Below are 24,223 nucleotides of genomic sequence, written 5' to 3'. Positions count from 1 at the left end.
ACAAATTACTACAGGTTGAATTTCCTCACTTATACAGGTTGCCTGATAAAAATGCCCAAGTGTCAAGGTATTTTTAACAGAATGCAGCTATTTTTAATCTTTCTTCTTGTTGCTGCTTTATTTTCCCTTTTTTTTCATTGCTAATAATACCAGCATCTGTGTACAAGACAGTCATTTAGATGTAATCAGAGCACAGGAGGTTCAGTCAACTGAACCTTACAATAATCCATTGACCTAGTCTCAGCTTCTTCATCTTACAGATTTATTCTGTCCTCTGTGTAAAGAAGTACTCTCCATTGGCATTTAATTGCTGAGATCATATTACTGCTAGTTCCAAACTTGCTATTAGAGTTAATAATTCTCCATGTAGTTAAAAATTTTAATCATTATAAATAATTCAGTTAGATCATTGTTAAACTTTTCCATTTGAAAATATGCACACCTGCAACCTTTCCTCAACATAATCCATTCACCAGTTTGCTTAGAACACCTTGCAAGACCAGTATAAGCAGGACAGTACTTCACTGGTGTTTGAATTAAGAATTTTATACAACTAATATGGCTTTGTTTCCTTTTTATATTACAGCAGTACTAAGATAACAGCCCAACAATGTTTTTTTTAAAAATTCTTTCTACTTAATCGCCGTCTTCCTGTGATTTTCTCTGTTTAGATCCTTAAAGATCTTACTTCCTCAATGATGCTTATTTTATAAATATTCTGATCCATACATCCAAGGTAGATGACCTCATACTTCTCTGTACTTAACTCGGTCCAAGTGAGTAGAAGGGATGGTAAATACTTTGGAGCAAATTCAGAAGTAAGGGAGTAAGGCTTGATTTCATGGCCTTGGCTGACAATGTTGTGGTCTCTTAATTTAGCTAATGTTGTAATATTGATGATTAACTGTTTGTTTCCAAACTGTATCAATTTGCTATTTAATGCCCTGAGATAGAAACACTTCTAAGGTGGTTTTAAATCAGTTAAACAAATGAAAATGACTACAAGCTTAAATATCAAAACACTTAAAGAATTAACCATTTACTAAATATTAACAAATACTCACCCTTGTCCATTGAAGTTATTTCTCCCCATTGAAGTGAATGTATACACCAGGTATAATTGAATACAGGTTAGCAGGTAGATGCTCCAGTACCAGCCTAGTTTCAGAGTGTGGTCAGGAAATTTCTGAAGAATAGCTAACAGGTTTGGAGCTATTGCATTTGCACAGGAATCCTGAACTTACTGGCACACATCACTTACCAGCTAGCAATCTCTACCAAATTTAAGCCCAATGCTGTCTGAGCTTGCATAAAGCTGAGCTCTTCCATCTCCTTAGTCTCCAACCTTTTTGTTTGGTGTGGAATGGTTGAGCTCCTTGCTATAGATCTCTAACTTCACCTGTAAATATTTTATCCAGCTTCCAGGACTGAGAGCATAATACGACTTGCAATTTCTCTTCTCTTAAACTCCACTAGGGTAGATCTCCATATGCTACGTAAACATTGTCATTAAACTTGCTGACAAGGGACTTAAGAGAACAGATCAGAATGTTGCAAGTTTGAGCAGAAGAAAAAATACTATGTTCGCTATTGTTTAAGGATGAAGCTAAGGATAGATTTTGAGTTGAAGGATAACGTCAGTGGAAAAAGTAAAAGAACATTTGAAGCAGGAAATGAATCAAAGGGTTAGTGAAGGGGAAGAATGATCCTCTTAGTATTCAGGGTGTGTTGAATGTAACAATTCTTGACAGTTGAAAAGAAGAAAACCCTTATTGTTAAAGCAACAAAAGAGTTAGCTCAAGAAACTGACATACAACAAGCTGTTGCTGAAGCAGGAAACAAGTTGGGAACATGGGTGGCAGTGTCTTTCACGGAGGCAGGGAGTAGCAGCTTGAAGGGTATTTAATCATCATGGATAACCTGAAATGTGAAAGGTGAAATTAAAATGAGAATCCTTATGTAACAGGTCAAAGCTGCAACCAGTTGATGAGAAGTGTCATATATTTCCAAATTAAAGTCAAGGGAAATGATGTAATTAATAATAAATTAAACTGTTGGAGTGTTGAAATAAACAAAATATTTGAATTACTTTTGAGACTGATAACTTAGAAAATTAGATGTAACAATTTTTAAGATGCAGAGAAAGTAAGGTAGTGAAGAGAAAAAGGAAAATATAGAGTAAGATACAAATACAAAAGAGTTTGTTAGTAGCTAAATTAGTGGAAGGCAAAGGGTATACAAGTACTAATAAAATAAACAAGTTGGATCTGAAGGAAGTGTACAGAGCAATGGAGTTGTTAGTCTAAATTTCATTTGTGACATTTCCGTTTCTATGTAACCAGCAATAAGCCCGGGACTTGCTGGGAGATGAAATCCTTGGCTTTCAAGAGTTATTGAGGTCTGGTTAAGAGAAAAAAAAAAAGTGCATAGTAGGTAGGTACAAATGTACTTGTGGAGTATAAGAAATACGACAGAACACTTATGAAAGAAATCAGGAGGGCTAAAAGAAGGCATGAGGTTGCCCTCGCAGACAAGGTGAGGGAGAATTCAAAAAGATTCTACAGATGTTGAGAGCAGAAGGATTGCAAAAGGAACATTGATTCTCTGGAAGATCAGAATGGTAATCTATGCATGGAGCCAAATGAGATGGGGGAGATTTTAAATAGATTTTATGCATCTGTATTTACTCGGGGGATGGATACAGAGTCTATAGAAGTGAGGCAAAGCAGCGGATGCCATGGACCCTATACAGATTACAGAGGAGGAGATGTTTGCTGTCTTGATGCAAATTAGGGTGGATAAATCCCCAGGCCCTGACCGTGTGTTCCCTCGAACCCTGTGGGACCAAGTGCAGAAATTACAGGGACACTAGCAGAGATATTTAATTCATTCTTAGTGACAAGTGAGGTATTGGAGGAGGTTAGCTAATCTTCCTCTGTTTAAGAAAGGTTCTAAAAATAAACCAGGAAATTATAGACCGGTGAGCCTGACATCTGTAGTGGGAAAGTTACTGTATTGGAAGGTACTTTAAGGGACCAGATTTATAAGTATTTGGATAGACACAGACTAACTGGTGATAGTCAACATGGCTTCAACCAATGTTACAGAGTTTAACAAGGAGGTTACCAGGACAGTGGATGTTGTCTACATGGACTTTGGCAAGGTCCTTAAAAAGATCCCACATGGGAGGTTAGTCAAGAAGTTTCAGTTGCTTGGTATTCAAGATGAAGTAGTAAATTGGATTAGACATTGGCTTTGTTGGAGAAGCTAGAGAGTAGTAGCATATGATTGCCTCTCTGGCCGGAGGCCAGTGACAAGTAGTGTGCCGCAGGGATCGGTGCTGGATCCATTGTTTATCGTTAATAGCAATGATAATGTGGTTAACTGGATCAGAAAAATTTGCAGATGACACCAAGATGGGGGTGTAGTGGACAGCGAGGAAGACTATTGTGGCTTGCAGTGGGATCTGGACCAGCTGGAAAAAAGGCAGATGGAATTTAGGGGAGATGAGTGTGAGGTGTTGTTCTTCAGTAGGACCAACCATGGTAGATCATATACAGTGAACAACAGGGAACTGTGGAGTGCAGTAGAACAGAGAGATCTAGAAATACAGGTCCATGATTCATTGAAAGTGACATCACGAGTAGATAACGTGAAGAAAGCTTTTGGCACATATTGATTACAGGAGATGAGATGTTATGTTAAGTTGTATAAGATGTTGGTGACGCCTAATTTGGAGTATTGTGTGCAATTTTGGTTTCCTACCTACAGGAAAGATGTAAATAAGGTTGAATGAGTACAGAGAAAATTTACAAATATTTTGCCGGGACTGGAGGACCTGAGTTATAAGGATAGATTGAATAGGTTAGGATGATTCCTTGGAACGTAATAGACCAAGGGGAGATTTGATAGAAGTAAAAAAAATGATGAGGGGTGTAGATAGGGTAAATGCAAGCAGACTTTTTCCACTGAGGTTGGGTGGGACTAAAACCGGGGGTCATGGGTTAGGGGTGAAAGGTGAGAAGTTTAAGGGGAACATGAGGGGAGACTTCTTCACTCAAGGGTGGTGAGAGTGTGGAATGAGCTGCTGGCACAAGTAGTGCATGCAAGCTTACTTTAAACATCTAAGAGAAATTTGGATAGGTACATGGGTGGTAAGGGTCTGGAGGGCAATGGTCCAGGTGTAGGTCAATGGGACTAGACAGCTTAAATGGATTGGCATTGTCTAGATGGGCTGAAGGAGCTGTCTCTGTGCAGTACTGTTCTATGATCCTATGGGGCTTTCTCAAGCCATAGCTGGATTCTTCAAGGAAATCAGTAGCTAAGTCCTGTCTTGCTGAGATATCACACTGGGACTTTGGATCATGCAAGATTTGAGACTGTTGATGTTAGTGAGGATTGTAGTACTTTGAATATGGAGTCAGAGCATTAGTTACTTAAAGCTCCCTGTTGTAGTGTAAGTAATTCTATATTTCTGTCTAGGTCGCATTCATACTAGAACCAAGGTTAACCTGAAACACCGACCTGCAAGTGTTCAAAGGCTGAGCTTCAAGTATTCATTAAGCAATACCAGCCTCTGATGATATGTGTGAGGACGAGGCCCTGGACTGCTTCCCATAGCACGTGTCACCCATTAATGAAGGTGGACAATTGAGGTGAAATTCACTGTTGCCTCCTGAGTGTCTTTGACTGTCTGAGAAAAATGTGCTTAAAAGTCATAACCTTAAATCTGGCAAAAGCTGATACTCTGTTGGGTTGCTGAAATTGTTTTATTTTTGTACTCTGTTGAGCCATGATAGGGCAGGCTTTGCAAAGCCCTGAGTAGATACCATGGATGCCTCCTCCATATAATATGAAAATAAGCTGTAATAGCAGACTCAGGCCATTTGGCCCAAATAGCTCTGTTCCACATTCAATTACTTCTGATTTATTTTCCCCCTAAGTCCCAATTTTCTACCTTCTCCCTGTAGCCTTTAATCCCCATATCAATGAACTCTGCTTTCAGTACAACAATGAGAGGAGTTTCTGTGCCAGTGAATTGCATAGGCTTGCCACCTTCTGCATAAAGAAATGCCTCCTCATCTCAGTTTTAAACAGATGCCTCTTTACTTCAAGCCCGTGCTCTCTGATCTTAGACTCTCCTGTTAATGGAGACCTCCTCTCCACGAGGCCTTTAGCATCCTCTGACACTGCTGTTTAGGGGACACACACTTGGAACTTAATTGGTGCCATGTGAGCAAACTTGCTGGGTTTTGGATGCTATTCTATTATTACTCCAACACGCTTTCTTCTGTGATGTTGCACAGTTGATGTTCCAGTAAACCTGGTTGGTTTAAACTTAGGATGCATAGGAAGTAAAAACTATGTGAGTGTCAAGGGAGTATTAGAAACAGGACTCCAGTGTGTCCAGAGGGATATCACCTGGTGAACAAGCTGTTGAATCACTGGGATCATTGTATAATTGGATGATTGGAGTTTTACTGTAACAGCAGAGTCCTCTCCACGACTGGTGTCTGCAACATCAAGGGCCCAGTTACACTCAGCTATGATACATAAACATGTTGTTTAATATCAAACTCCAGACACTCACTCTAATCCAAACTCTATCATGGCAAGAAATTTCCAGGTGGATAGAGGAAATGACTTAAGATTGCTCTCACATACCTTTTACAAAGTTTCACTTCCTACCGACTTGTGGAAACCTCAAGACTATTCTAATTGAAGAAGGTGTTTTCAGAAGCTTCTCTAATGAGAAACTTGCTGGGAGCACACTGAAGCCTAGCATGATAAGCCCAGCACCTTCCCAAATACCAACTTGCTATGCTATGTGTCACTGCACTACTTGTAGCAGAGACTGCATTGATGCAGGGTTTCAACCCAGAATATTGGCAAATCCTTTTGCTTCACAGATGCTGCTCAATCCTCTGGCAGGTTGTGTGTTTCCCCAGATTTGAGCATCTGTAGTCTGTGTCTTCAATTTTAAAAGTGTGTTTTTAGTTATCTTTAATTTTATAATTAAAATTTTACATTATTATGATGTTTAAATAATTTTCAGACATCATACATATTTTAAACTATTACAAAATCTATCAACAAATGAGAGAAAATCTGCAGATGCTGGAAATCAAAGTGATACACACAAAATGCTGGAGGAACTCAGCAGGCCAGGTAGCATCAATGGAAAAGAGTGAACAGTGGACATATCAGGCCGAAACCTTTCATCAGGATTCTGATGAAAGGTCTCAATCCAAAACGTCGACTATTTGCTGAGTTCTTCCAGCATTTTGTGTCTATTATAAAATCTATCAAGTCCAGCAGATTGGGGGTTGGAGCAGCACTGGTTGTCAAGTCTTTCAAAGGCTGTGCTTCCCCATTTCTCCAGCTGTCATTGAGACCGTGTTGCTGAAATCTTGGATGCCCTGCGTCGGCAAGTTCAGCCCTCTATTTCTCAGCCAAGAACAGACACAGGGACATTACGTGTGGTGATTCTGGACTAGGGTTTGGAGGTATCAACACAGCAAAATCTGGCCAACATAGCCTGGGGATAAAACCTCATTCTCTCTTGCCAGGAATGACTCCTTTAAGTGGTTCCTGGAAGTTCCTGTTGGGAGGAATGCCTCCCAGGTAATTTTCTGTTTATTTCAAAAGTGAGCAGTGCTTGTCTCTGACTACACAACCTTTGTCATTAGACCTAATGCAGAGTCACTAGTTGCTTACCTTGTGGAAAGTTCAGGACTCTATTGCAGGTTGGAAAGAAATTATATAGGAATATAGAGATGCTTGTACTGCAGTCATGGGGCAACCCAGTTCCTGTTTAGATAAAGTGTGTGCTGTTCGTGGATGGTTGCGAAGAAAAAGCATTTCAGGATGTATATTGTATACATTTTCTGATATTAAATTGTACCTTTGAACCTTTGACTGTTGTCAACCTCCAGCTTGATGTTTGACTGAAATTTGGGACACTTTTCTTCAATCTTATTGGAACAACATAGGCAGAAAAATAGGGCAGAAAGTGGTATGGAGTATAAATCTTATGGGAGAAGCTTAGGGTCATACTTAGGGCAGGTTAAACAAGCTTAGCGAAACAGCTAAATGGCATTCAGCTTCCCCTATAAAAGAACCAATACCATGCGTAGCAAATAGAGTATATGCTGTACATTAAAAATACAATTACATCTATATATTGACTTTTGTTCTTTCCTTTTCCTTCTCTATACTTTTCTAAACTGTTTATATCTGTAACATTTCTAACGTGTAGTTAAAGATATTGACTTTCACAACGCAGTTGATTTTCAGTATTCAGACACTAAATCAAACCAGCAGCCTAATAAATATTACCTCTCTATTTAACTATTAGACTCTATTGTTTTTTGGGCAGTCTCTTAAATAAGTCATTTTGTCCCATCTAACTTGTTTACTGGATTCTGTTTCAGTGGGACAGTATAATACATATTGTTAAACCTTGTTGCAATTCTAACAGCAGTAAGAATTGCAGCTAAGTAAGACTGGCTATAAAGAGTCCAAGCAAAATTAATTCAGAGCCTTTGAAACAGAGAGTTGAAAAAGGAATTCTAAGTGTTTCCAATAATGGCCCAGTCATTCCAAAATCTCCTGCAGATGTTTATGACCCAATTCTTCAGGAAAATAGGCAAGTACAGCTCACGCTGGCAATACTTACAAATTTTAAATACTTTGGGACATATAATAAATGCAAAAACAAATTATAATATTTTAAAAATAGCTTATTGAAGTATCTGCATCAGAGATTCTGCCCTGTTGAATAAATGTCCATGCATACCTTTGTAGAAATTAGTTTTCATAAAAATTCCCCAGATTATTTAATCATGAAATTGCTCTGAACAATATATCTGGTTTCACAAATCATGACCCTTTTAAAATCAGTGCCAAGTACTGAAAGAAACATTAACGGCATAAAATCAATGAGTCAAAGGCAATAATGTGGAAATCATCCTGAAGACTGTAGCTTCTATGCAATCATATGAGTACAAATACAAGCTACTTAAAAAAGAAACTCTAATTCAGGATTCTGATTGTTTTATTTCATCAAGTATTACTTACAGAGCCAAAGATCTTAGAAAATGACATTAAAATAATATGTACACTAAAATAAATAGAAAAATATTTTGCAGTGCAAATACATATATATTCCTGAAATATTTGCTTTTATAATTTCTTTTGGTAAAAGTACACTGAAATTAGCACCATGATAAACAGGACAACAAATTTTCTTTAAAATCTTTCACAGTTTAAAGATGCACCAAGTGACCTAGAAGGTATCAATTTAGAATAAAACAGTACATGGATTCCATAGCAAGATTTATTTTAAAAATTAACAATGTCCCAACAAACACAAGTAAACTAAAGGTGGACATAGCCATTTTTTTTTTCATTTCAGTTCCCCTTTTGGCTTCATTTGCTTTTTTTTCTGCAATTTTGCTTTTGCTCTTTTACAAATTCATCACGACTAATGCAATATGTTGAAAATACATGCTTTAATCTCAAACTCATTAGTAGTTAATACACCGTTTTATTTCCAAATACTAATCACTGCAGGGTCTGACCCAGATTTTGCGGAGTGATGGTATTAACACTTATATAATCACTACCCTGTAAAACTAATAGTAACTGGGATTTTCATGCATGTGTACAAATGGCATTAGTTTCTCCGTAATTTGCAGTGAGGCAATGGGCTGTCGAGTGAGGGAGCATGAAGTTGCTACTTGCTCATTGTTGGAAAACTGATCTGCCAGTGCAAGAAAGGGCCTCCCTTCAATGAAAAAGAGATGCTACGAGAGAGCAGGGTAAATGATAATCTTAAAGCACTCTCAGCTGAGTTATTAAGTTTGTAAATAGTCTTTCAAAGATTTTGTTTTACTCTACGAGTGTGTTAATATAACCGTTCCAAAGGGGTTTAAATTTGTTTTTAGGTTCTTTTGATTTTTGTTTAACTTATTGAAGAGATTTTAAGTCTTTGGGATTACTGATGTTTTTGAATATTTCAAACATTTAAATGTTTTTAAGGAATGTGCTTTTGCTCTCAATTCTTTCCTCATTTTCTGAGTGGAATTTGTTTATTCCACCATACATGACACCTGTACAGTTTGGGCTCTTGAACATACGGCATTGTCTTGGGGAGGCTTCCTTGTTTTTATTTCCATTCGATCACTAGTTAGGGTTGTGTGTTTGGCGAATGATGTTGGTTTACTGTCATCCACAAAATTCGGATATTACAGCCTTATTTATCTACAGGGTCTTCCAGTGAGTATTTTCAATGTTTTATTTTATTTTTATTTTTATAATATATTGTTTTATTTTAATAATAAGGCATCTACAATCATTTCCTTTTTATATTATTTACTAGAATTGGCTATGATAGGAATCATTCTGGGGTTATTAAATTATGGATAGCCTAATTATGGATTAACTAAAATGAGAACAAGTCTTCAAGAAATAAAACCTGTACACAATTTAACTTCATGACTAATGAAACTGAACATTGGCTGTGGGGCATTCTCTGTCCCATTGAAACTACGTAGGGAAAGACAAAAGATGAATGTCGCTGCTTTTAGTGCATTGTTAAGCTGTATCCCTGCCACTTAAGGCACAGTTCAGCACAGTCTGTTTTATATCATTTAACCTTCTGTTTAGGGTCTGGAGCCTTCCCTCAACACTGTAGGAAAAGGTGTATACTCTGGGTGTCCAGAGTTCATAAGCAAAGGATTTTGGAATACACATCAGTACTGAATATTTAAAGGGATTTTGCAAGTTGGATGTGTTATCATTGTAAATAATGTAATTCTATAAATTTACCTGACATTTAGATTCAATTTCAATGGCCCTTCACTCAACTCTGGAACATCTGGACAATGAAGGTGCATACGTTAGGACGCTATTTACTGACTACAGCTCAACATTCAACACTATCGTCCCCTTAAAAGTATAGCAATTGTAACAGTAGTTAATCATTTATTATTATCTTGGTATTAAGAATTATAAAACATCATGTCAGGAAAGTAAGATTCTTTTTGATTCACCTGTACTCTCTCCCCCCCCCCCCCAGGGATTTGTTGTGTGAATAACGACTTCTATATTTCCCAATTACAGTTTCTGTGCAGCTCAGTTTTAGTCAGTCACAACAGTTAATATTGCACAAAATTTAATAATTTAGTGTATTAAAAGGAATGCTGTAGATTAATAAAACAATAACTATTTGGACTTAAGAACTAAGAAACATTCAGGTCTATTTAATTGTAAGACTTCTGCAACTTTTAAATTTTGGAATAGCTAAATCACAAAAGTAAGGAAGGCTTATTCAGATTGTTTTCCTTTTGTGGAAAGGACCTAAATTCCCTCTAAGGACACTTTTTCTGGACCCTTTCACATCACCTTCCATGAACAGCTAAGCAAATGGCTGCACAAAAACGAATATCTGGAGGTCCTTTTCTAAACCTCTTTAGTTCTCTCAAGTCTTCCTGAAAATTCAACCATCTTTGTCCTCAAGTTTCATTAAGCTACCATTTGTTTTTATCATAGCATGATACTTATTTGAATATAGTTCTCTGAATGTACCCTATAAAATTTTTCTTTAGTGATTACATACTGTAAGGTTCAATGTTACGATGAGTGTGACATAAAATTGAGATACTTGATTAGAAAAGAGGAAATGAGTATTAAAGAAAAGCCGGAGGAATTCTTAAGAAAAAAGATAGAAAAAAAACATAGTATAAAATGGCCAGTAATAAAGTCTGAAAAATGTATCCCACAAAGATTAAAAGAAGCAAGTTCATTGCTGGGTATGGTGGACAAATTGAATTAATGAAAGATGCATGCATCTAATTTGAAATTAAATGAAATGGAGAGAAATGTAAAGCTTTGCAACTTGAGAGAAATTTTAACAAAAATTATTAAGGAACATAAATGGCATATGTAAGAATTAAACTGCTTTAATTGTCAAAGAATAAGCAACCTAAACACAAAGCAAACAAAGGAAATGCCAGGTACTGAATAACAAATTTGGCTCAGGTTTTATTAAAGGGGTTAATTCTATTATATAGTGAAACTATTAAGAGCAAAATGCAACAAACTACCTGCTGGAGGAACTCAGCTTGTCAAGCAACATCTGTGGGATGATCACTGCGATGCACGGTTTCAATTTCTAAAACATTGACAATTGGTTTCCTCCCACGAAAGCTGCTTGATCTGTTTGAGTTCCTTCAGCAGATTGCGTGTTGTTCCAGTTTCCAACATTTGCAGTCTCTTGTGTCCTTAATAAGAACATAAATTCATGTTGGAAACAAATGGAGAAAATAGACAAACAGTGGTATGCATATATTCTCAAACAAAAACAAGGGAGCAGATAGTAGCGATACAATGAGATAAATGACTGCTGGCTTGATTGGTAAACTTTCCAAAGTGCTTTATTGTACCGTAACAAAACTGTTGCCAAGTCACATATTTGGGTAGAAGACTTGTTCTAAGAGGAGCTTGGTCAAAGAGAAGTGCTTCTAAAAGAGATAGAGAGACACAGATTTTTAGGATGGAAATTCCAGAGCTTAGAACATTGACATTTGTTAGTGATGTGGACAAAGGTTCCATACAGTGCTGCTGGAAAGTTTGTGAACCCTGTAGAATTTTCTCTATTTCTGCATAAATATGACCTAAAATGTGATCAGATCTTCATCTAAGTCCTAAAACTAGATAAAAAGAACCCAATTAAATAACACAAAAACATTATATTTGTTCATTTACTTATTGAGAAAAATGATCCAATATTACATGTATTTGTTGGAAAAAGTATGCAAACCTTTGGGGTAATGCCTTTTACAAAAGCTATTTGGAATCAGGTGTTCCAATCAATGAGATGAAATTGGAGTGTGGATTGCAGAGTTGCCTTGCCCTATATATAAAAAAAAAGACAATGTCAGCTTACTGATGGAGCCTGCTCTTCTCAAGAAAGATCTTTTTAAGTGTATCATGCCTTGATCAAAACAACTTTGAGGACCTTAGAAGAATTGTAGAGATGCATGAAGCTGGAAAAGGCTACAAAAGCATTTCTAAAGACCTGAATCCACAGTAAGAATAATTGGCTACAAATGGAGGAAACTCAGTACTGTTGCTACTCTCCCAGGGAGTGGGCATCCTGCAAAGATCACACCAAAAGCACAATGTGCAATGCTGAAGGAGGTGAAAAAGAACCCAAGGGTAACAGAAAAAGACCAGTAGAAATCTATAGAACTTGCTAAAGTCATTGTTCATGTGTGTTCACTATAAGAAAAACACTGAACAAGAATAATGTTCATGAAAGGACACCACGGAGGAATCCACTGCTCTCCCAAACAAAAATTGCTGCACGTCTCAAGTTTGCAAAATACCACCTCAATGCTCTGCAATGCTTCTGGGACAATATACTATTGACAGATGAGACAAAAGTTGAACTTTTTGGCAGAAATGCACATTACTATGCTTGGAGGAAAATAGGTACTGCACACCAACACTAAAGCCTCATCCCAACTGCGAAGCATGGTGGAAGGAGCATCATGGTTTGGGGCTGCTTTGCTGCCTCAGAGTCTGGACAGCTTGCAATTGTTGAAGGAAAAATGAATTCAAAATTTTATCAAGACACTTTACAGGGAAATGTCAGGGTAGCAGTCCGTCACCTGAAGCTTAATAGAAATTGGATAATGCAACAAGACAATGATCTGAAAGACAAGAGTATATCAACAACAGAATGGTTTAAAAAGAAGAAAATTTGTGTTTTGGAATGGCTGAGTCAAAGTCTTGACCATAATCCTATAGAAATGTTGTGGAAGGACCTGAAGCAAGCAGTTCATGCAAGGAAGCCCACCAACATCCCAGAGCTGAAGCAGTTTTGTAAGGAGGAATGGCCTAAAATTCCTCCAAGCCAATGTGCAGGACTGATCAACAGTTACTGGAAATGTTTGGTTGAAGTTATTGCTGTACAAGGGGGTCACACCAATTACTGAAAGCAAAGGTTCACATGCTTTTTGCAACAAATACATGTGATATTGAATCATTTTTCTCAATAAATGAACAAGTATATATTTTTTTGTTATTTAATTGGGTTCCCTTTATCTAGTTTTAGAACTCATGTAAAGCTCTGATCACATTTTAGGTGATAATTATACAGAAATAGAGAAAACTAAGGGTTCACATACTTTCTAGTACCACCGTAGGTGCAGGTGTATTGAAATTCAGAAAACTATTAGACATCTAAAATTGTCCCATTTATTAAAATAAATAAAACAACAGCTATTAACTTCCAAGATAGGATATTGGAATCTTTATTTGATTAATAGAAGAGCATATAGGGATGGAAAATATAATCAAATTATATATATATTTTTAAAAACCCACTATAAAATTTTAGACAATTATGAAGGCATGAAAACAGAATTAGATCAAATAAAGACAAATTAGGTTCAGTGACCCATTGATTGAGATGCAGTATCAAACATTGAAGATCTGCAGAATACACGAGATATATACCAAAGAGAAATTCTAAATAGAGCATCGCCTTGGGAAAATTAAATTTAAAGAAAAAAAACATATGACAGTACAAAGGTAGAGCAGACCTCCAGGAAATAAAGAAACCTGTCTTAATAATTACCATCTGGTGGTGGACATCCATCATCATGAAGTCCTTCAAGAGGTTGGTTCTGGCACACATTAAGCCCAACCTCCCAGACAACCTCAGCCAACTGCAATTTGCCTATTGCCAAAAACAGTCCATGGCAGATACAATTTCCCTGGCCCTATACTGTACTTATGTCTGGATCATCTGGACAGTAAAGACACCTATGTTAGACATTGTTTATTGACTAGAGCTCCATTTTCAATACTATGATTCCAGGCAAACTCATTTCCAAACCACTAGACATGGGACTCAACACCTATAGTTTTAACTGGATCATTGACTTTCCTGACTAACAGATTATAATCAGCACGATAGCATAACGGCTAACACTATTACAGCACCAGTAATCCAGGTTCAATTCTGCCACTGTAAGGAGTTTATATGTTTTCCCTGTGACTGCACGGCTTTCCTTCCACATTCCGAAGACGTAAGTAGGTTAATTGGCCATGTGGGCTCATTGGGCTGGAAGGGCCTGTTACCATGCTGTATCTCTACTAAATAAATAGAAAATATTCTCAACAATAGAGTCCCAAAAAGCTGTGTCCTCAGCCCCCTACTTGACTCCCTATACATTCATGACTGTGTAGCTGGACTCTGTTCTAACTCCACGTACAAATTTACAGACGACACCACCATTGTGGCCAAACCTCAAATAATGATGAATTGGAATGCAGGAAGGAGGCGGACAGCTGAAGGGCTTGTACTATGCTGTCCTGGTCTATGTACGTAAGATACAGAAGCCTGAAAGCATGTACCACCAGGCACAAGAACAGTTTCTACCCAGCTGTTATAAGACATGTTAAGATGGACCCTTAACTTCATAATCTACCTTGTTATGGACACGTAACTTATTGTCTGCTTGTATTACACATTCTTTGTATTTATAACACTCTCTATTCTGCATTCTGTTATTCTGTTCCCTTGTACTTTCTCAACGCACTGACAAAGTTTTTCCAGTATACCTTGGTATATGTGACAATAACAAACCAATTCACCAGAAAATGAAAAATTACACAAATATGACTAAATTTAATAAGGAAAAATTAAGAGTATGAGGCAAAACTGGACAATAATGCAAAAACAGAAAGTAAAAGTGTGTCTAGATACTTAAAATGAAAAGTTAACGTATTGTGTATTAGGCCATCAGGAAGTGAATCTGGAAATACAATGAGGTGGTGGATGAATGAGAGGATACAATTTACATTCTACAAATTGCTGGAATTGAGGAGAGTTGAACTTTGGATAATCACTATCACTACCGCAATAGCAGAGAGCAAAACATTGAAACTTCATGTTGTTGAGTCTTGATAGATTTCAAATCCAGGATCATAAAAGAAGTGATTGAAAAGCAATCATTCCCAAGAAGAATAGGTTGCGTTGCCTCAACAGCAATTACCCAGTAACACTCATGTTGACCGTAATGAAGTGCAGCGATCGTAGCTAGAATTAACTCCTGCCTGAGCAAGGCCATGTACCTGCTACAATTTATACTGCTGCAATAGGTCTAGTGCACATGCAACCTCACTGGATCTCTACCCTGCTTTTGGAACACCTAGACAACAGCAAAGCATACATTAGGCTCTGTTTATCGATTATAGCTCAGTATTATCCCCTTAGTATTAATCACCAAGCTTCTGAACCTGGGCCCCATATATCTCCCTCAGCAACTGGATCCTTGACTTCCTCATTGTGAAACCACAAGCAGCACAAATTGGTGATAACATCTCCTCTCTATCAATCAACATTGGTGTACCTCAAGGATGTGTGCATAGCTCACTGTTCTACTCTCTGTGTGGCTAAGTGCAGATGAAATGGCATCCACAAATTTTCTGATGACCCCACTGTTGTTTGTAAAACCTCAGACAGCAATGAGGAGACATCCAGGGAATAAAATAGATTGGCTGGTTGAGTGGTGTTGCAACAACCTCATACTTAATATCGGCAAGATCAAAGAATTAACGTCGGACTTCAGGAAGGGGGAAGTTAGGAGAACATACACGAATTCTCATTGAGAGGTCAGTGGTGGAAAAGGTGAGTAGCTTTAATTTCTGGGTGTATAATCTCAGTGGATCTGTCCTGGCCCCAAAACATTGATGCAATCATGAAGAGATATGCCAGCAGCACTACTTTGTTAGGAGTTTGAGGACATTTGGTATGTCACCAAACTTCTGTGGTATGGTAGAGAGCATTCTGACTGACTGTATCACAGCCTGCTGTGGAGACTCCAATGCAAGGGATCCCAAGTAGCTGCAGAGGGCTGTATCCTCGGCCAGCTGCATCTTTGGTACAAGCATTCTCATCATCAAGAGGCAGTGCCTCAAGAAGGTTGCATTCATCACTAAAAACCATCACCATCTGGGATATGCCCTCTTCTCACTACTACCATTAGGAAGGAGGTAGGAGGTATAGGAGACTGAAGACTCTCACTCAGTGATTCAGGAACAGATTCTTCCCCACTGCCATCAGATGACATGAACCCATGAACACTGTATCATTATTCCTTTCTTTGCACTATTTATTTATTTTATTATGGTAGTTTTATGCCTGTAATGCTGCCACAAAACAACCCATTTCACATTATGTAATACAGTGGAAATAAACCTGATTCAGATTCTGAGAAGTAGTTAATGATGTAGTTGATATATGGATTTTAATGCTTCAAAATTCCTTAGATTAAGAGAAGGTTCCATTTGATTGGATAATGGCAATGTATCTTTCTTTTTCAAAACGGGGAGCCAGAAAATAGGAAACTACTAGCTACTTAATATCTGATATACAGAAAATATTAGAAATTACTATTCAAATGTTATCAGAAAGCATTTGGAAAAATTCAAAGTATTTTGGCAAAATCATATGACTAATTTGTTGGAATTCCTTTAAGTAATATGCTATGGATAATCAGGATGGGTAAACTATATTTAAATTTGCAAAAGGCATTGGTAACATTATTGTTGAAAACAAAAGCTCATATTGCAGATAATGTATTGGCATGAATAGACTGGCTGGCTCATAGCATTCTGGTTGGTAATGTGTTTACTTGCTTTTAATACAAGAGGGGGCCATTCAGCCCATTGGATCTCTGCTGGGTCTTAGATTGCCTTTTATAAAGTATGGTATGGACATTTAGGAAATTAACGTAGAATTCTGAAATAAAAATTGTGTCAACAAAGATATTCAATTCTGAGTATGAAACTAGTACAATACATAAAAGACAACCACTGGGTTTTCATAAAGCTTTGATAAAGCCCCAAATAACAAGTTGGAGTGTTAAATTAAAATCTGCACAGGGATGGGGGGAGTGGGGATAATGATTTCATGGATTGAAAATTAGTTGACAGACAGGAAACAGTAGTAACTAGCAGAGAACCCCGGGAATCAGAACTTGGACCTCAGCTATTCATTAAATATTAAAATGATTTGGATGAGGGAACCCTATGGTATATTTCACAGTTTCAAACTTAATTTTGACAGGACAAGACAGACTGAATATTTCCATGGCTGGGGCACATAGAACGATGGGTCAAGGCAAGAGAGTCCTGACTTGAGATAGATGATCAGCTGTGATGGTATTAAATGGTAAAGTAGGAGCAATGAACCAAATGGTCTACTCTTGCCCTATTTTTTTTGTTTCCCAGCACAGCAATCCCATTTCCCCTTACATGCCAATCAGCTCGCCTTGACTCTTTTGTTCCTCATCTCAGAATCAGAATCAGGTTTAAGATCACCTGCATATGTTGTGAGATTTGTTATTTGCTATCTACATTCAGCAGTTAATCCAACTGAGGCACCAACAGCTGCATCACCAAATTGTGTGAAAAAATTTTATTGCTGGTGGAAGTTAATACAATGGTAAAGAGTTTATGCTTCAGTCCTATACAGCAATGCCAAAGCTACTGAATCCAAGTTAAGACTATTTGCATCCAATGCATTAATATTATTCCATAAAGAAGAAAGCTGATACTGGTCACAGTAGTCTTATGAGTTCCACAGTATACCTAACCAGACCATTATCTGGAATGGGCCGATTGTCTTATGAGAAAAGATTGGACATATTAGCCTTGTATCTTCTGGAGATCAGAATGATTAAACATACAGGATCCTGAGGGCTCTTGGCAAGGTGATGTGGAAACATTTCCTTGTGGAGAATCAGAGTTAGAGGTTCATTCGTTTGCTATGTGCTGTGTTGTACGATGTGGGAGATCATGGCCTTTCTATGATCACGATTTTCTTGGCACATTTTTCTACAGAAGTGATTTGTCATTGCTTTCTTCTGGACAGTGTCTTAGAGGTATCTTTTTTAAAAACGAGGTACTACTCATTGAAGGAAGCAACTCTTTGAATATTTTTTTATCAATCATGGTCTCCCTTTTGGACCCTCACCATCCAGTACATGCAGACTTCTTATCACTACCAGCAGGGAAGGAGGTACAGGAGCCTGAAGACCTACACCCAACAATTTAGGAACAGCTTCTTCCACCCTGCCATTTGATTTCTGAATAGTCTATAAACACTATTTTTATTTTTATTTTTATTTTTGCAGTTTATTTTGTAATATATAGAATTTGTATATCTTTGCACTGTACTGCCGCCACAAACAAATATCACTTCATATACATTAGCAATTATAAATCTTCTTATAAGCAAGATGAAAAGTTATTTTATATGGTATCAGGAATGTGGCATTGAGGTTACAAGCAATCAGCCATATTCTTATTGATAGCAAAGAAGCCTCAATTCCTAACTCATACAAAATTTCTAATGTCCTGCAGATCTATTGTAAGACCATCTTTCTGTAGTCTTCCCAGCAAGCAATTATTAAGACAAAAGCAATGTTGACTTCTTTTGAAAGAGGTGGAGTACACAGCTAGAAAAATATTGCTACAGCTGTATAGATAATGCCTGGGTATGTTACATAGCTTTGATCTCCTTATTTAAGTTAAGGCATACACACTTTGGAGGCAATCAGATCAATAGATCACAGAACAGAGGTGTTGAACCTTGGGAGAAGAAACCAGGGCAGCACTTAGAGAGTGGACAGTAGGGCACAGGAGAGCGTGGTGAAAATATGGATGTGAGAATACAAATCCATAATGCCTTGAAAGAGGCATTACAGGTAGATAGGGTCACAGAGAGCTTTTGCTACATTGGCCTTCATACATCGAAGTATTGAATACAGGAGTTGGGATGTTATATTGAAGTTGTATAAGATGTTGGTGAGGCCTAATCTGGAGTATTGTATGCCATTCTGGTCACCTATCTACAGGAAAGACATCAATAAGATTGAAAGAGTACAAAGAAAATTTACAAGCATGTTGCTGGTACTTGGGGACTTGAGTTATAGGGAAAGGTTGAATAAGTTAGGATTTTATTCCACGGAGTGTAGGCAAATCAGGGGAGACTGGATAGACGTATAAAAAATTATGAGGGGTATAGACAGGGTAAATGCAAGCAGGCTTTTTCCACTGAGGTTGGTGAGACTGTACATAGGTCATAGGTTAAGGACAAAATATTTAAGGAGAACTTCTTCACTCGGTGCCTGCAAGTGTGGAATGAGCTGCCAGCAGAAGTGTTGACTGTGGGTTAAATTGGGAGGGGAATAGGGGGCAATGGTCTAGGAGCAGGTCAATGGACTAGGCAGAGTAACAGCTTGGCATAGACTACATAAACTGAAGGGCCTGATCCTGTGTTGTAGTTCTCTGTGACTCCAGTAATCTTGGGTGCTCAGGTAATGAAATAATTCAGCTGCCTCCAGCATCTTCCCTTTGGTGGAATTGTCCTTTATCACTCAGGATAAAGACTTAAATATGGAGAATTGGCTCAAGTGGAAGAACCTGAATTATACTATACTGTAATAGGAGTCCAATATTGGTGATGGAAATAAGTACTTGTTGAGATCCCTGGAAGCTGTTTACTATAAACCTGAAAGACCAAAACTGATGACATATGGATGTTTAGGTTAATGACTATTAAATTAAAAGCAACAGTGACTAGTTAGTAATGGATGTTTAACTGGGCAATGGAGAAAGATTGAATTCTCCCTGATTCTGCTGTATGAATGTCTTCTTTCATAATCTATTAAGTGCTCATTAGTGCACAGAAAGTGAAATCCAATACTGCATTTCACAGTGACGTTCAGAATCAAGAAATTTTGTAGAAGGCGATGTTGTTCGAAGATAAAAAGCAATTGAAAGTTAGACAAACAGCATTTACTGGTGTTGTAGAAGGTAGTACACAGCAGTGTAAGAAAAAGTGAGTGATCAGCATATTGTTACATATAGTGGACCAATAAACTTTGGTGCAATAATCATTCCTTCACAAATAAATGGGAGGTGGCCTGTCAGATTTTCTGGGCAGATATATGATTTCTTCTAAGATCATCTTTCATGTAGTCTTTGCAGCAAAAAAAAATAGGAAGGCAAATGTAATGTTAACATCTTTCACAAGTACACAGATGAAGATATCAAAAAAGAGGGCTAATAACTACAGTTGAAAATGCTAGTGAGATTATATTGAGAGTTGTGAACAACTTTAGACCATTGAAGACTCAACAGATTTTAGAAAAGTCAACGTTTATAACTCAAGATGACTGAGCTTCACTTGCTTTCATTTCGGGTGGGTAGTTAAACACAGAGAGAAAAAGAACATTGTTGCAATTAAAGATGGTGGGTTTTGACTTTCACAGAGATATCAAAAAAGTCACTGACAGGAAGTCCCAATGGAGATGCCACCTTTCATACAGGTAATTGAAAAGGGGAAATTGCATCTTTATTGTTAAGGATTTAAGAATACATAGAAATGCATATCTTTGCTGTAGTCAGAATATTTTACACTGAGGTAGAAGGAAATCTGAGGATCTATGTTAAGAATCCAAATAATAGATGGATTATCGGCTGACAATATTACTAGCTTTTTTGGGGGGGAGGCAGTTATCCTTTGTATTATTAATCATAATGCATCTTTGAAACAACTTTGAAATACCATCTTAAGCTTGGGGAATGACTAAGTAATGTGATCCAGATAAAAATAGAAAGCCATAATTCAGTTTCATTGAAGAATGTATGAGATTTATAAAGAATAATAAACAGTAAAGAAATCATGAAAGGCATTTTTATTTTACCAACAAGCTAAAAAATATCTCATTCAAGTTAAGAGAAAGTGAACATACTGTACAGCAAATTAGGATGAAAATTAACAGCATATAAGGCAGTAAGCAGATGAACTGCCCTTTGCTGTAAATCTTTAAAGAAATGACCCTGCAGACAGATTTTGTTCTATAGGTTATCACATTCAATGTAGTAACATTTTACCACAGGGTGCTTTTATCAGACTAAATAATCTGGAAACCAAAGCATGTTTTATTTTCCCTGAGTTAAATGTCACTAAATAATAGTACTGACAAAAGATTGTATACCTGGGCCTTGTTTTACAATGACCAGTATTTTTAGGCCTGCAACCAACTCATTGCCATTGATATTTACAATCAAATGAAGCAGATACCAGTGTCTACGTACATTATATCTATAAACCCCATTTCCCCATAAAGAAAAGATCAAAATATGCTCAACAGTTTGAGGTAGTTTTAATCCTGCAATAAGAGCTGTTTCCATAAAAGAACCATTTAAACTATTTAAAACTTTGAGAACTTATTTAACTATATTGATACAAATTTATAAAAAAAATTACAACACAATATACACAGAAAATTAGTAAAGTGTGATGTAAATGGAATACAATAATTGAAGTGCCTTACTTTCCAAAAACATGGACAGTGAAGATAAATCATATTCCATAATTTCCCTTTCAAAACAAGTCATACAAACTTTTAATGGATTATGATTTACAGTCTATATGATTTGGTGAAACTTAACTTCTGAACAGAAAAGCTTAAAAAGAATGAATAATTAATCAGCTGTTGCTATAGTTATATACATGTATGAGACCTAGCAGTAATCTAAAGGAACATTAATTTGTAGATAACTCTAATGGGCTCTTGCGAGGCGATAAGCATGAGATTTTTTTTGTATAAAGAGAAATAGTGCAACTCCAATATCTACAACATTGTTCAGACAGCTTCAGGTTTTGGCTACAAAGCAGCAAAAAGAAAAAGATACTGCTAAATACATTCAACCTGAATCAATAGGCTGAATATTAAGGCACTAATTAAATAAATTCTGAATGAGATAAGACAACTTTCTTCTTAAAATTCCAAATTTACAGTAAGATGTGCCATGTCTTGGTAGCAATGATGTGTAATTCCAGCCATCCATTATAAGGGTATAATTCCGCATCAAGTTGAGTTGCCTATATGAAAATTTAAACATATTAAAACATGCTAAAATATGTGAATAAACTTTTCAGCATCATTCAATTGCATTTATATTCTAAAACAGGGGCTTTATCTACTCACTAATATTCTTCTTCAAATTAAACTGATTTTGTAGTCCAAGAAGTTCTTTCATTATTTTGCCATGCATTCAACAACAAATTTAAAAAAAAATCATTCATTTTACTTAATTTGCTCAAGAAAGTCAAACAAGTATATTTTCTCTGCAATAACTGTAGAAAGGAAACATAGAACTATTGCAGTAATTAAGACCCATTGATTCTGTACTAGTTCATAGCAGGGCAATTTCATCAGATCCATTTCTCATTCTTTTCCCAATTTCTTTAACAACATCAATTATGTTTTCAAAGGCAGAGAATTCTATAATATAATTATTTTCTGTATAAAGAGCTTCTTCACACTCACCTTGTGTTTTTTCCCCAAACTTTCAAATCAGTGACCCTAATTCTTGAATCATCCACTAATCAGAACAGCTCCTCTCCACCTATCAAATTTAAGCCAATTATGCTCCTATACATCTCTATAAAATATCTTAACCTTCATTATTCAATGAGTGGAATCCCAGTTTCTCCACATTCCTTAAAGCTGAAGTCCACCTTTCCTGGAACCATCCTAGTAATTTGTTTCTGTATCTTACATTGAACCATCATATTCTTCCTAAAATTATTTAACTAGAATTAGATTAAATATTCTAATAACTGGCTAATTAAATTTTCTCATACAAACTTTCCTTGTTTCTGTATTCTACACATCCATTAATAAATCCACTAATTTCAAAGACTTTAGTAACCACTCTCTCAACAATTTCTACGATTTTTACGGATTAATGTGCATATACACCCATGTTCCTGTTTCTGCACATTCTTAAAAACTGTGCCATTTCTTCTGCATTGCTCTCATTCTTTGTGACAAATTTAATCCCACAGACCTACTTTTATTAGCTAGCTTTATTTCACATTACCATTTTACCAGTCTGGCACTATACTTTTCATTTAATATTATAGTTCTAAGTTTCATCTACAAAGTTCACATTTTTTCCTGGTTTCCCACGTGATCACAACACCAATTCTATAGAATAACATTGTTTACTTCCTTTCGGTGTGGAAAATAATCATTCATCACTATTTTTTGTTTCTCATCCTTTAATCCTGTGGACAGGTTTGCTAATTATTATTACATGGCACTTTATCAACTGCCATTTGAAAACTGAATTAGCTGACTTAACTTCATCTATACTCCCTGCCATATCACCAACAAATTTTAAATTAGTCAAACATGATTTTGCATTAACAAACCTCAACTGGGAACAAGCAGCATTTCTATTTTTAGAACCTCTACTTTTAGGCAATTGAACATGTCTGCCAACCTCTCCATTACTGTGATATTGATAGCATCTCTTCATGTAGAATATAAAGCACAGAATTAAGCAATTTGGTGCAAGCAATCTATTCTTTCACACATCGTTATCGGCATTTCCCTTTATCTTCACATCTTTAACTATCTTTCCCTTAGTTCTATTCAGAATATTTGCCTCAACTCCTTTGAGAGGTGAATTCCATATTTTCAACATTCACAGGGAGAAAGAGGTTCTTCTAAATTCCCTATGTGATTTAGGACACAGAAATTACAGTACAGTACAGACCCTTTGGCCCACAATGTTGTGCCAACCTTTAAACCTACTCAAAGACCAATATAACCCTTCCCTCCAATGTAGCTCTCCATTTTTTTCTTTCATCCATGTGCCTATCTAATAGGCACTTAAATATATGTAATACCACCACACCTGGAAGCACATTCCACGCACCCACCACCCTGTATAAAAACTTACCTTTGACATCCCCACCCCATAGTTTTCTCTAATCACCTGTCTGTAATGAATTTGTACGTTCTCCCTGTGACTGCATGGGTTTCCTCCAGGTGCTCAGTTTCCTCCTCACAGTCCAAAGATGTACTGGTTACTGGTTAGGTTAATTGGTCATTGTAAATTGTCCTTTGATTAGGCTAGTGTTAAATAGATGGGCTGCTAGGCAGTGTGGCTTGTTGGGCTGGAAGGGCCTGTTGCACACTAAATCTCTATTTCCACTCTGGGAATGAGTCTCTGCCATCCACTTGATCTATGTCTCTTATCATCCTGCACACCTCTGTTAAGTCACATCTCAACCTCCTTCACTCCACACACAAAAGCCCTAGCTCACTCAACCTAT

At 36.9% G+C, this 24,223-nt stretch overlaps 1 protein-coding gene across 5 annotated transcripts in view; it reads right to left on the bottom strand.

The window, feature by feature from the left end:
- Window positions 1–8,087: 8,087 nt before the first annotated feature.
- lcorl (ligand dependent nuclear receptor corepressor-like) overlaps window positions 8,088–24,223 on the bottom strand; it is a 132,984-nt gene continuing 116,848 nt past the window's right edge. For 4 of the 5 annotated variants that reach the window (XM_072252965.1, XM_072252966.1, XM_072252967.1 and 1 more), the window contains one exon: window positions 8,088–11,525. In XM_072252965.1, coding sequence (XP_072109066.1) covers window positions 11,356–11,525 — 170 coding nt within the window. In that variant the 3' untranslated portion in view covers window positions 8,088–11,355. Of the gene's footprint in view, window positions 11,526–20,782; window positions 21,977–24,223 lie in introns of those variants that run through there. The other variant, XM_072252968.1, reaches the window with a different exon arrangement.

The sequence above is a fragment of the Mobula birostris genome, chromosome 3 (assembly GCF_030028105.1).
Source record: "Mobula birostris isolate sMobBir1 chromosome 3, sMobBir1.hap1, whole genome shotgun sequence".
In the NCBI taxonomy this organism is placed as follows: Eukaryota; Metazoa; Chordata; class Chondrichthyes; order Myliobatiformes; family Myliobatidae; genus Mobula; species Mobula birostris.
This window is presented reverse-complemented; position numbering and strand designations above follow the sequence as displayed.